Here is a 13,120-nt window from a genome sequence, read left to right on the forward strand (position 1 = left end):
ACTGTACAGTATATTGTAGTCAGACGCCCTCTGCTGTGGCAAATGAGCCTTTTTTTTCACGTGTTTATTGAACTCAAAGAGAAATTATCACAACCACGGGTTGGAGCTGAAACACAATTAGGTTCACAATATCTTTGAGCTCCCAAAGTACATTTAAATACAGATGAACAGGAGTTATTGAAGCCAGAGAGGCGGTGGTGATCAGAAGTGAGAAACATTTGTACTTCCTGTGGTGGGGGGGGTCACCTCCTGTAAAAGAAATAAAATTAAATGGATTTTAAATAAACAAAAGTGAGAAGCTGCAGACTTGCCTTTGTGATGAGCCACAACAGATTATTCATAAACGTCTTTCTTGTCTGCAATATATTGTACAATCTCCTCAGGACTCATCAACTTCTCTGCTTCTGCATCTGGGATCTCAAAACCTGCAGGAAGAATCAAGCCAAATCAGCGACTGATACAGTTGAAACCCTTCTGATCATATAATCTTAAGCCTTCAATGTGAACTTTTGTTGATTTAAACAAACCTTAAACTTCAATAGTGCCAACCAATAGGATCAACTTTGTTAAACTCTGATACAAACATTGTTATGCTGAGGAAACACTCACCGAACTCATCCTCCATCGCCATGATGATCTCTACCTGGTCTAAGCTGTCCAGGCCCAGGTCTCTCATGAAGTGGGAGGATGTCTGCAGCTGTGGGGCAGCATTAACATTGGCATTAGAATACAGACAACCTCCCATTTTAGACTGGTCAGATGGGTCTGCCAAGGCCCACAGACCCGACACACTCTCCGGATGTTTTTCTTGAAGTGCAAATGATGTTAAAAGTGCCTCAGTCTGTCTGGAATTGAATGCAAATGCCTGAAAACAGTGTGCTGGGTCCAGAGCTGACCTTCTCTGGGCTGATCTTGTCGTAGAGCTTGAGGACGTACATGACGCGGTCTTTGATGTTCTCTAGAGTGAGGGGCGGCAGGTCACCATATTGTCGGTACAACAATCCTCCCGAAGGGATCTGAAGACAAGCAAGAGAGGGTCAAGAGCCACAGCATCCATCACACTGGGACGACTGATGGGGTCAAAGCAAAATACTGAATGCATTAATGCAGCACTTTAATTCACGCACGATGGGGTGTTAGGCGACAATACAGACAAGATTTCTATTTAATATTAACCTTAATGCACCCAAAGTCTCCTACAGAACTGTCTATATCAACCTATCGTTTACTGAGTTCAGTGGCAACAATGTACCCATCAATGTGCCTAATTTAAAAATAAATAGTCACGTAATTAATTGTGATTATATTAAATGGATAAATCAGTGGAAAGACACGATGAAGCAGGGACTTAAACGTCCAGGCTGCTCAAGGCTGCAGGTGAGACGGGCGCGTCGCACTGAGTTGAATGAGCCCACTCTGCTAGTCAGGTAGCCGAAAAGCAAAACACGACTTGACAAGTTTATGATGGCTCTCGGACGGAATAATATGCAAACACATCTTTGTTCGCGTTCAAATTAACTGCTTGCATGTCGTTACGATCACCGTGCAAGCAGCGTTAGCCTGACAATTTTGAAAGGCGTCTAGGTCACAGCAGCCGATGCTAGGCCACGACTTTTCAATGTTACAACACACTCACCTGGCTCTGTCCGAGCCACCGCGTCCTCCGGCTGTCTACAGCGACTGATAGGGGTCGGTGGATGGCTGCTACCGGAGCGACGGCAGCTCTGACCACCAGGTTACAGGAAGAAAGCCTTAGCGAGGGCCGGCCGATCGAGCGGACGCACTGCTGTAGGATACGAGACGCCATAGCGGAGAACGGTGATCTTACCCAGCATGCACTGCGAAAAAGATACGGGGTCAAGGGCTCTCTGCGACGCATGCGCACAACACGCTCTCGTGCAGTCCTTCGAGATGTAATTGTGCCTAAAATAAATAATATTTGTTTTATATTTGTGTATATGTGTGTATGTGTTTGTGTTTAACAATGCCTAAAACTCCTAATTAAAAAAAGATATAATACGATGTGAAATTACTTTCCTGGCCTGATAAGCAAGAATTCAACTCTGGGAAGAGCAATCGATTACAGAATATTGTAGTTTTTATTGAGTTGGTTTGTAAATCATACATCTTTCAATTTGATATACTCTTCCCCAAATTATTCGCGACATACATACGTTAAATCGGTCCAAACTTAATTTGACAATTATAAGAATAATGGTCCATTTGTTCGTCTTAACAAAATTATGATCTATTTTTCGACACTTAACTTGTTCTGTCTGAAAGTTTCGTTTATCCAACCCGTCAGAGACGAAGCTAAAAGCAGAGCTGGGGACATAATATTAGATGCTTTAGATATTTACTGAATTGTTTTAAAATTCCATTTTTGCAAAAAAGGCCATGGAATTATCGGAATTACTGTACAACAAAGCAGAATACATTGAAACGGTAATATAGTTGTTTTTCTTTTAACTTAACATTTAGCCGGTTAGCCATTTGGCTAACAACATCTCAATTGGGCGTTGGACGGTGGATCTTAAAATCGTTGTTTCAACTGCATCTGACAACTCATTATTTCTGCCTTATAACTTTAGGCGTCTGGCAACAAAGTGAGCAGACAGTCAGTTCTCTGTGGGAGTCAAAACATCGTCCTGAATGGCAAAGTAAGGAATTAGACAGAAATCAGTGGATTTCAACGCTCATAGAAATGACCGCACTGACGTTACCAATGACGGACCGTGGCGTTTTAAATTAATGTTTCTTTCTGGGATTCTCAGACTATCGTCATGAATGACTGCATCATCCGAGGCGACCTGGCTAATGTCAGGGTGGGCAGACACTGTGTCGTGAAGAGCCGGAGCGTCATTCGTCCACCTTTCAAGAAGTTCAGCAAAGGGTAAAGGATGTTCCTCTTATACGGATGGATTTTGTTGAGTGACACTGGGGAAATGGCCCAGTTTTGAAGACGCACGCATTACAACAGATGTCTTCTGTCTGATACCCGCCTGTCTCACCCTCCAGAGTGGCATTTTTCCCCCTGCACATCGGAGATCACGTCTTCATCGAGGAGGACTGTGTGGTCAATGCGGCGCAGATCGGTTCCTACGTTCATATTGGAAAGAATTGTGTCATAGTGAGTGTGGAGACATGCATGGACACAAATAAATGCCTACTTTACTATTTGAAGAAGACGGTGAATAAGGCAGATTTCAGCGGCGTCCTCTTGTCTGGCCTGTGATCAAGTGGTCACATGGAAGTCATGTTCAGATGAAGGGAGCAGCAAACTGCTCGCAGCAATGTTCAGGGACACAGAACAGAAGTTTATGTGTTGTCCATTTTCTACAGCCGTGCCCCACCATAACCCCTTTCTACTGTTGTGCACAGGGCCGTCGCTGTGTGTTAAAGGACTGCTGTAAGATCCTGGACAACACCGTGCTCCCCCCTGAGACTGTGGTTCCGCCTTTCACCGTCTTCTCCGGATGTCCAGGTCGGTTGCAGCCGGACGTACGCACGCCTTGGCTTATGCTCTTTTTTGCTTATGTTGCTTTTCCTTTTTCATTTCTCAGGCCTGTTTTCTGGTGAGCTTCCCGAGTGCACGCAGGACTTGATGATTGATGTAACCAAGAGCTACTATCAAAAGTTCCTGCCTCTCAGTCAGATCTGAGACCTGCACTGAAACCTGGACCTGCACCCACAACTCGTCCGTCAGTCTCTGAGCTCTCACCTTCTGTCCTTTTTTTCTCTGCCCCAGAAAAACCATTAAGTGATAAAGCTAATCGGCTGCACGAGCCATTTCTTTGTCTTTGCAGCGCTAAATTACAGTAAAAGAGCCCCTTATTAGATACACAAGTTCTGTAAGAAACACTTAACTGAGATGTGCAGGAAAAAAGGCTACATGCAGAGGTGCAGAAGCTGCGATTGGAAGGAGGGTGACCTCTAGAATATCACCAGTGGACCAAAACTTCAGCAACACTAGATGTGCTCAAGGAGCTTGGTTGGACGTGTTGATGAATGTTCCAGCAACTGTGGTTTCTTGCTGATGTTGATCAATGTTTTTATTTGACTTTTCACTCATCAATTATTTAATGTGATTCTTTGTTTCCCCATTTTTCGAACGATCACCTCCAACGTTAACTGTAAGGCGAGTGCGTCACAGAAAACACCAATTAATGGAACAAATTCACCTCATTGTCAAGAAGGGTCGCGCTCATGACTTACCTGGCCTGGCGCCACCCAGCGGCCCCAGGAAGAACTCCACCCTGGGCAAAACTACATGTACATTTTATAACAATTATTCTCGTCGGTAATTCTGTTGCCAGCTGAAAGTTCCAAATCCTCCGAAAAAAAGCTGAAAAATGGTTGTATGTAATATGCAAGTCATGACTAAAAATAAAATACAAACTAGGCTATTTACAATCCACTTTCCCATTCTTTCCAAGTTTAACAGAAGAAAATTGTGTGAATACAGAAATGGAAACAGACCATAATATTGCAACTGAATGGTTTTATTTGTTTTACAATGTGAACCACATATCAACAATTAAATGTTAAGTATATAGATTAGCCATTTATTACTTCTTAAACAAATAGGTATCAAGAAACAGCTGATAATAGTGTTGGCTCCAAAGATGTGGCGTGAGTCAGCCTTCACAAAAAACATGGATGAATGTGGACGACTGGTTGGGTTGAGGGGAGGACAAGAGACACGTCCCCACTGTCCCCAACCAGCGCTACGGCTTCAACCGAGGGGCCGAAGAGGCAACAGTCCCGCTCAGATCCGACTGTGTGCGAACATTTGAGAAGGAAGGGGGATAAAAATATCCACGAGTGGTTGAAAACCACTTCTCTTTCTGTCACCAAACACAAAACGTCCCCCTATCGCACTCCGAAGGAAAGAGTTACTGCTCATGACGACTGCTTTGAAATGGTTTTATTGGTCCGGCGTCCGTGCGGAGTGACTATGGCAACAGTTTGGTGTGTGGAGGCAGGAGAAGAAAAAAAATGTCTGATGTCTTTGATCTCTTCTGATTGAACTAAAGGTGCTGCCAAGTGACTCTTCATGATGCAGAGTAAAAACTGCAACTAAACCAAGTTTGTCCTGTAACACCTAATGCAAACTTCCTATTAAAAAGCAGATTTTCTCCCCCCCTCCTATGTTACATTATTCAGCAGAATAATTTTACACCAGCGTGGCCTCGGCTCACATGTTGCCGACAGTCTGTTGTCCCTTTCCAATTCAGTGGTCTCACCTGAAGACATATACGGACTTCATTCATGTGGACAGAAACACCGGCGGGATTCTTTCCTTTCATCGACAAGGCAGGATTCATGTATAAATATGAAAATAAAGCCAATATTAAATATGTGATCAAAATGTAACAGGACAAAAAAAAAAAAAATGGCACATTCGATATGAGAAAAGAAAACCCACTTGGAGGTGAGAACAGTGAAAAAGATTTTTAAAAAATGAAAAAAGGAGAAGGAAACATTGACATCCCAAGAGTCAGCTACAGTGGGTAACAGGTCGAGTCCAGAGGTCCAGCGAAACACTGTATCGGCTACAGCGAGGAGCCGCTGGGCTAAATGACTACACGGGAGGCTTTTAACAAAAATTTACTCTGGATTAGCACCCTATGCTATGAAGCATATTCCACAAATTATGTGTTACAACCACAAACAGGTTTAGGTTTAACTCTGATAATAATTGAGACTCTAATGTTAGATACAAATGGCCTAGCAGTTAGCCTGACTCCATCTTTAATATACCCAAATTTGTGACTAATGTGACATCAGTGTCTCCGTCTACCCCACAGAAGGATAGTTTAGGTCAATAATGAAGAGTTTTAATCAAACCTAACAACATCTTAATGCCAACGCCGCCTGCACAAAGCAAAACGTCCCTTGAGCGGGGACACGTCGACGGCGTCGGCGCCTTTCATCAACGTTTTGGTAACTTCTGTCTGTAGAGATCGATCAGTTGGGGAAGGACTCTCAGACGAGCCCGTTTACAACTTGATAGAAGTACAAGTGCATGCGAGCGCTCCATGTCCATCATTCCTGCCACTCACAGGTGCCCGGGAGACGATGGAAGAGCCGATTTGTTTGCAAGAGTCAGAGGTGAAAGCAAAGTGCAAAAAGACCTTATTGCAACTCAGATTGATGGACAACATTTCCACCGCTCTCAGAATAAAACTGAGGGTTGAGTGGGAGAATCTGCCGCCGCCTGGCCGGCTGACCAGCCAAGAGCAACTTGCCTTTCTATGTTTTAGGAAAAAATAAAAACATAAAAATTGGCAATTACTGCTGCAAAGAGAAGCAACAAACCCAGAACTTTAACACTGGTGTCCGAGGAACTAAAAACTGGGACCGGCTGAACTCGATGAAACCACAGTCGAAGCGGAGCAGGTGGCAGAGAACATCGATACACTGGTGGCCTGCTGTTGGCTGCAGGGTGTCAAACCAGCAACCGGAGAAATGTAACAGGCTAACAGCAAATGAATGGCAGGGGCTCCTCCTGGGGGACTTCTAGAGCCGCCGTGAGGCCGCCGCTCTTGGCCCACTTCCTTATTAAGGGGTTGGGTGAAGATGAGGGAGGGGCACAAACGTGTGGCGATCAAGTGGCTTTTGCTCATGAAGCAGCACAGTGTGTCTTCTCTTCATTAGGGGCCGAGGGGCCTCCCGCCGCCCCCCTTACTGAGCACCGATGTCGGTGGGCTGTGTCTCGTCACCGCTAGCAGAGCGTCGATGTATAGGAAAAGGTAAAGGAGACAACACCCAAACAGACTGAACCAACATTCAGTATGTTCTATTTTTTTGTTTTTTTAACTTTTTTTACAGCCGAGAATCTGTCTGACTGTCCGTCCGTCTCGCCCAACCCCAACACTCCCCCGCCTCCCCCCATGGGAGCCCTTTCCCCACATGCACACGCGGTGGGTGGGTCAGATCAGCCTGTTACGTTTGTGCGTAGGTGAGTCCGTGATGACGTCGCTGCACTGGGTGGAGTTCCGTTTCCTGGCTCCCCCTCCCCCGGCAGAGGCGGAGCCTGTGGAGTCCAGGTGCAGCGCCATTTCCTCCGAGATGAAAGTGTTCAGGTCGACGTCTTGGAGGCCGTTGCGCCTGCTGCGGCAGGTCGGTACGGCGCTGGAGGAGCCGCCGCCGCCGCCTCCGGTGCTGCTGCTCCCGCTCACGTGCGTGGGCGACCCGGGAGCGCCGGAGCGCACGCTGATGCTCGCCATGGCCCCACTCAGACCTGCGGAGGATGAAAGCACAGATGAGGAGCAGGGATCTGGCCTTGCTTCAAATCCATCTATTTACCATTTGTGTTGCAGTGTAGTAGTTGATTACAACAGTGATCAAAGCATTTCAGTATCCTTCACGGACTTAATTAAGACCCAGTCGGCTGTTTGCCCCCCACCACCCGCCCTGGTTTTGTTAATTAATAGTACCTCTCCAGGAAACCTCACCAAACCTTGAACCAGCTGCATAATAGTACAGGATAGTAGTAATAACTCGCTAATAACACATTCCTGGAGATAGTGATTCTACGTGAACACCCATTTCTTGTCAACAGTTTAGGGAACTGTCGTCACTCCTGCAGTAATAATGGGCCTGTGAAACCCCTACGGGAACTAGATCTGCCCACCGGGGGGTCGCATGCCTCTGTGCATCAGTCATGTTGCTGTTTTCATGCCCCTTTCTGAGAATCCCCCCCGGTTTGACAGCGGTGGAGCCTCGAGTGATTCCAACGTGGATGAGGCAGAAACCACCATTCAAACAAGCCAGGCTCATCACCCTGATGAGTGGAGCCTGTACAGCACGTCCTGTGACCAGGACGCAGCTTTCTCACTTCACTACATTGACTGTTTATCCTCTGAAGCAGCGATAGGCCGACACCACAAAGGGAACCAACAGGTCATGTTGATGAGGAAGTACACGGGCAGGCAGACGCGAGGAGCAACAAACTGAGGCCGCTTCATCGCTCTGGCTAATAGTTACGATACTCTTATCTCTGAGCTCCATGTGGCAGACTTGCACATAAAAACAGCCCCCTCTCGTCAGGTGTGCCCCTTGTTTGCCCTCCACCTTCAAATGGAAGCCGGCGTACATCAATTTTGCAGTGTAAAATCTGAGAGTTTCCCAGCCTCATGTACCTCATCAGGTGTTAAAAAAGGAAACAGCGTTTTTGCTGAGTGAGCGGGGACAGTAAAACATGTGTGAAAGTGATTCTTAATTATTTGTCTGTCCTCACCACGCAGCAGCGAAAGCCTGAGACCCCTGGTGACACAAGCAGCCAGCAAAGCTGGCTCTGAACACCACAGAGACCAAGGAGATCACCCTGGACTTCAGGGAGCACAGGGCAGAACCGCCACCTCTCCACAACCTTCCACCATCAAGAGCATCCCGACGCTCCGCAGCTGCATTCAGATTCAGACTGGAGGAGAGTCACCTGCTGCCCTCTGGTAGATGCTACAGGTCCATCAAAGTAGGACAAATAGACTCCGGGACAGCTTTTTTGGTGAATAAACACATGCCAATGCACAACATTGTCAAAGTGCACTCCAGACTCTGCATCAACGTGGATTCGTATGTTTTGTGCAACACTCTGGGTAAAGGTTGCTCAGACAACAGCATTTCTCTACTACTGCTGCTCTTTGTATATACCTTCTTATCCTCTGAAGGTTATATAGCGCCGACGGGACATTGTCTTTCGTTGTTCACATTTGCACAAGGACAATAAAAGGGATTAATATTCCAACACGTTGCCCATTCGGATGTTTGTGTCAGGCTGAAAAACACGTTTGGCCATGCAGGCTTTGACTTGTTTTGAAGGTAGAAAAGTCTCACCGTGCAGTGCTATGGCCTCCCTGAAGGGCTGCAGGTCCGCTTCCACAGACGAGCCGGTCTCAGCTGGCGAGTTGGCCCGACTGGGGGCCACCATGGTCAAGCGGGGGTTCGCCCTGCTACTTCTGTGCGGTGGTGCTTTGCCACATAAAAAGCTGATGAGGTCCTCCCTGCGGATCGTTCTTCGCCGCTTCTTCACCCAGGCCAACATGTCCTGCAGTCCAATAATAACAATAATAATAATAACAACAACATCTGTAACTTACCCACAGCTGTCACTTTAATGTGAAATGTTTATAATTGCAGCCGCCCGAGCTATACGCACCTTATTACGGCGCTGATGGCCTATCTGAATGCCACGATCAAAACTTCTCTGATGTGCCTCCACGCTCTCTGAGAACACCAGAAACATAACAGGCCTGAGTTTGTTTGTTTGTCTAAACTACGTCAGCAGTCTGCCCTTTAACCAACACTGGGAAAAAGAACCCCTCCGACTTCAACAACAGGGGGGACGCAGGGGTGCCAGAGCCTGCCCCAGCTGCCCCGGGGTGAGATGTAGGGGTCCACCCTGGACAAGTCGCCAGCTTATTTCAACGTGTAGAAACAAACACTTGCACTCACATTCACACCAAGCAGCCAATCCAACGACCTCCCAAATCCGTCTTTGGAAAAATTACAAAAATGGAAAGAGAGAAGAGCGGGTTTGATACCTTTGTAGAGGTTGGTAAGTGCAGTAGCGGAGTTCTGAAATGGCACCCACAATGACAGACCCTGCTGATGGCATACCCGATCTGTGGGGAGAAAGGGGGTCAAAGATGACTTACAGCTTTCCTTATTCATCCAAACAGCGCAGTGCTGCTAGCTTTGCAGCAATTGAGCAGAGGCCGCCTGCCTCTCCAACCCACCGTTGGCCATATTTAGGAACTAAACATGATGGATTAGGAAGAGGCGCGATTTATCACATTCAACAGAACTGCGCGATTGTTTTTACATCTGATCTCCAGGATCACAGGTGGTTTGTAAATTGCCGTAACTGGTACTTCCGTTCATGAAGACAACGCTTGACTGTAGCACTCGATACCCGCGCTTCCTCCAGAGTCTTGCTCCCTTGTCTAGATACGGTGAATAGGTTCTTGTTCCGTTTTCCACCCCAATCAGATGACAATAATTCACTTTAAGCCTCTCCTGTGACATCTGTCTGACCTCAGCAGTCATTTCCAGCACCATGAGTTGAGGGACTTTCCACCGATTGATGATTTTGACCTCTTATAGTTTGCCAGACTAAAGATGTTAAAGCAATCTGTTGAAGCAACATGAACACTCGCCTGGGTCGATATTCCACATCCTTCAGAGGTCTGAAAATAGAGTTACAAAACAGCAGTGGTCCATCGACGTCAAAACCTTATTTTGATGAATCCTTCTAAACGGAAGTGCAAAGTCCCAACTCCTCGGTTCCACTCAGAGTGGTCAAACCTTGCTGAGGTGATGGGCAGCAGTGGAATGACAAAAAGCCATGACATTTTCCAAATAGCTTTAATCCTGACCACGTCTTCATGAGTAAATATTTAGGTCATCGCATTAACAATAGGTTTTATTCCACACGTTGCTATGGTCTTCAGGCATCCAAAGGCAACAATAATACCACAAATCAACTGTGGTCACTTTAAACACTGAATGCACGGTCGCGTTTGGCATAAAAATAACGTGTCAGCTGGCCTGGAACACACACACTCCAACTTAACTGCCTTCTCAGCAGTAAAGTTGCAAAGACATGTAATACACACATGCCAAACATGGATACACTGACCCAACCGAGCTCTGCCACTCAAGACGCGAATCTATCGCGTCCGAAAGCACCACAGACCCGGCAGACTGTTGCCAAACCTATATTTTCACCCCGAACCAGGGCTATCCTCGCCATTTTGCGATTATTACGCTGACTGCGCGTTGCTAAACAATCCGCTCACTCAGCAATAAACCGTGGCGTTGCGATATTAGGCACACCGTTACGGCAACCATACACGGCACCGTGTTTTGACAGTTAATCCAGTCCGGTAAGACATATGGTCGCCCCTGACAGTGTACAACAGGCTGTCATCTGGGAATGTCGCGTAGTTACGATTGTTGTTACCATCGCCATTTTGTAACTAGCCCCGGCTAACGCCACTTTAGCCCCGGTGTGGTCCTGAAAAACTCCCCCTCCACCCGCAAAAAAACCCCTGACCCGGTATCGACAAACAGGGGGATACGTGTAGAATTTGGCTGGCGATCTTAAATTGATTGTTAAACACAACTATGGTAAATTTCAACCTCGAGATAAATGTTGCTAATAGCTAACCAGCTAGCTACCTCGAGTACTGTAAAATCAGCTGTAGATACCTAATAGTGGTGGACAGGTCTCTAAAAACAACATTATTAAGATTTAAACAGTACTGGAATGGTGTTAGTTCAACTGTGTCCGCCGTTGTTGTTGTTGTTAATTAAGGGTATAACGGTGCAGTCAACATTTCATAATAGGACAAGCAAAGGCACTGGTTCGAACCTTTGTACAATTGAGCCACAGCTGTGGCAGAGTTCTGGAAGAGGTGCCACAGTTTATCCTGGTCGTTGTCGACCTCCTCCTCGCTTAGCTCCCTTTGCTCCGCTTCGGCCAAACACTGCCGCTCCCATTTTGAGAACCAGTGCTCGGGTCCGTGTTCCTGTATCTCCGAATCCCCCTCTTCCTTCTTCTCCTCCATTTAAAGCACCAAACTCGGTGAAATTTGGTTTTTAATTGCTCGATCGCCGATAGCCAGACTCTATACAAGGAAATACGTAAACAAATTCATTAGTAATCTTACTGTTTTGCTACTTCGCAGTTCATAAGATAATATAATGTTACTCCTCATACCACAATCAGACAAATTCAGCCTGGCTAACTATTTTCCCAGTTGGCGACATCGGTTTATATAGAACTGCGACTAACATGATATGCCTTTTCCCCGCCCATCGCACCAGATGTCGTTCGTGAGTGGACAATTGTGTGCCATGGGGCGGGCTAAAGACCTTCGTCTCGGAATATCATTGGACCTCACGTAAGTCCATCCGGCATCGATACAAAAGGACCTCAGTGAAAAGAAATCCCTTTACTAAAGTTTGCAAGAGAAGTCACGTTTGGACATAAACACAGGCAGCCTGGGAGGGAGAATATTTTCCTTTGCTGCGCCTGTCTGAAAAGTTTATTTCCTTGTTGATTTATGTCGTTTTCTCCTTATGCCTTGTTAATTTATAGAGTCTTCGCACAAAAACAGCCTTGGTCATAACTTTTCTGGTGTCAGGTTTACAAGTGAGGGAGCAGTTATTTTTACATTTAAACAAGCACATATATTGTACATTAAAAAGCATACAAGTGTGCTTTAAATGTCACATTTCTGTTTAAAGTACTTTCTTTTCTTTAAGCATACCAAAACCAAATGGTAAATGACACGGAAAGATGTTAATGCTATATTCTTTCAATTTGGAGATGGCGCTTGCAGTTCAAGAAGAGGTTTTGTGTCAAAACTATGTTTTCTCCCTTTAAGTATTGGATTGTTTTTCTCCCTTTAAACATTAGAAGTCTCTGCTAACAATGGTGATAAACTCAACTATGTAGATGACCCAAATCCTTTTTGATTCCATTTTTAAATGGGAAGCCCCCATATTTGACATGGAACGTATTTCTTCATCCTACCACACTATATCCAGTCTGCACGCTCTTCCACTGTACATAAACCACTCATTAAAATTTTCTTCGCTACTATGGGTTAATAACTGTAGATTAAATGTCATATGTAAAATTGAGACCCGCAACTCCGGCAGAGCATGGAAGCGATTCTATAGTTTTTGTATTTTTCCACTAAGTGGCGCCATTTCCTCTTGGAAATCCGGCGCAGACTTACAATTATGCATCTTTAAATTTTGTTTTTCCTATTGGCATGTTTTCTTATTTGAATTTTGAGAAATGTGATGTAAACATTAAATGACGGCGAATTCTTTAAATGACTGCTTTAAATACCGCAATAACTAGGGTTCATAATTCATTGAGCTGCAACTTCTCGTCGTTATTATATTTTTTATGCGTCTTTTTCGGATAACCTACCGTAGACTAATATTTACTGTAGTGATAAGCGTTTGTAGAATGATTATAATCACCATTTGAAATGGCACCATCAAAACAAAAGACATTTGAGTTAAGAACACTAGAAAATATTAAGGACTTGTATAAATACGGATGCCCGCGGATACAGTTAAAGAATGCATATTA

General features: G+C 45.4%; 3 protein-coding genes across 3 annotated transcripts; 1 reads left to right on the forward strand and 2 right to left on the reverse strand.

Annotated features, from left to right (window-relative positions):
* Positions 1 to 33: 33 nt before the first annotated feature.
* On the reverse strand, positions 34 to 1,856 carry LOC101071343 (acyl carrier protein, mitochondrial). Its single transcript, XM_003964489.3, has 5 exons — positions 1,637 to 1,856; positions 897 to 1,016; positions 610 to 697; positions 312 to 425; positions 34 to 249 (listed from the first exon to the last, which is right to left on the reverse strand). Exons 1-4 carry the CDS (start codon positions 1,805 to 1,807, stop codon positions 334 to 336), a joined length of 471 nt encoding a protein of 156 aa, XP_003964538.1. The 5' UTR covers positions 1,808 to 1,856; the 3' UTR covers positions 34 to 249; positions 312 to 333.
* Positions 1,857 to 2,262: 406 nt separating this feature from the next.
* Positions 2,263 to 4,408, forward strand: dctn5 (dynactin 5). The gene is made up of 6 exons (XM_003964488.3): positions 2,263 to 2,445; positions 2,592 to 2,660; positions 2,775 to 2,893; positions 3,019 to 3,130; positions 3,382 to 3,484; positions 3,564 to 4,408. Exons 1-6 carry the CDS (start codon positions 2,398 to 2,400, stop codon positions 3,659 to 3,661), a joined length of 549 nt encoding a protein of 182 aa, XP_003964537.1. The 5' UTR covers positions 2,263 to 2,397; the 3' UTR covers positions 3,662 to 4,408.
* Positions 4,409 to 4,484: 76 nt separating this feature from the next.
* hapstr1a (HUWE1 associated protein modifying stress responses a) lies at positions 4,485 to 11,830 on the reverse strand. The gene is made up of 6 exons (XM_011603816.2): positions 11,729 to 11,830; positions 11,381 to 11,636; positions 9,549 to 9,629; positions 9,164 to 9,231; positions 8,842 to 9,052; positions 4,485 to 7,246 (listed from the first exon to the last, which is right to left on the reverse strand). The coding sequence occupies exons 2-6, from the start codon at positions 11,574 to 11,576 to the stop codon at positions 6,936 to 6,938; spliced, it is 867 nt and encodes a 288-aa protein (XP_011602118.1). The 5' UTR covers positions 11,577 to 11,636; positions 11,729 to 11,830; the 3' UTR covers positions 4,485 to 6,935.
* Positions 11,831 to 13,120: the final 1,290 nt, after the last annotated feature.

Source organism: Takifugu rubripes, chromosome 5 (genome assembly GCF_901000725.2).
Source record: "Takifugu rubripes chromosome 5, fTakRub1.2, whole genome shotgun sequence".
Taxonomy (NCBI): Eukaryota; Metazoa; Chordata; class Actinopteri; order Tetraodontiformes; family Tetraodontidae; genus Takifugu; species Takifugu rubripes.

Bases quoted from the DNA above. Each gene is read 5' to 3' on its own strand.
- hapstr1a (XM_011603816.2), bottom strand. From the start codon at position 11,576: ATGGAGGAGAAGAAGGAAGAGGGGGATTCGGAGATACAGGAACACGGA. The intron at 9,232-9,548 runs GTATCAAACCCG...TGGTGTTCTCAG, and splicing joins ACTTACCAACCTCTACAAAG to AGAGCGTGGAGGCACATCAG. The intron at 7,247-8,841 runs GTGAGACTTTTC...CATCCTCCGCAG, and splicing joins GGAGGCCATAGCACTGCACG to GTCTGAGTGGGGCCATGGCG.
- LOC101071343 (XM_003964489.3), bottom strand. From the start codon at position 1,807: ATGGCGTCTCGTATCCTACAGCAGTGCGTCCGCTCGATCGGCCGGCCC. The intron at 1,017-1,636 runs GTGAGTGTGTTG...GCTTGTCTTCAG, and splicing joins GGTGGCTCGGACAGAGCCAG to ATCCCTTCGGGAGGATTGTT. The intron at 698-896 runs GTCAGCTCTGGA...GCTGCCCCACAG, and splicing joins ACAAGATCAGCCCAGAGAAG to CTGCAGACATCCTCCCACTT.
- dctn5 (XM_003964488.3), top strand. From the start codon at position 2,398: ATGGAATTATCGGAATTACTGTACAACAAAGCAGAATACATTGAAACG. The intron at 2,446-2,591 runs GTAATATAGTTG...TTATAACTTTAG, and splicing joins AAGCAGAATACATTGAAACG to GCGTCTGGCAACAAAGTGAG. The intron at 2,894-3,018 runs GTAAAGGATGTT...CTCACCCTCCAG, and splicing joins TTCAAGAAGTTCAGCAAAGG to AGTGGCATTTTTCCCCCTGC.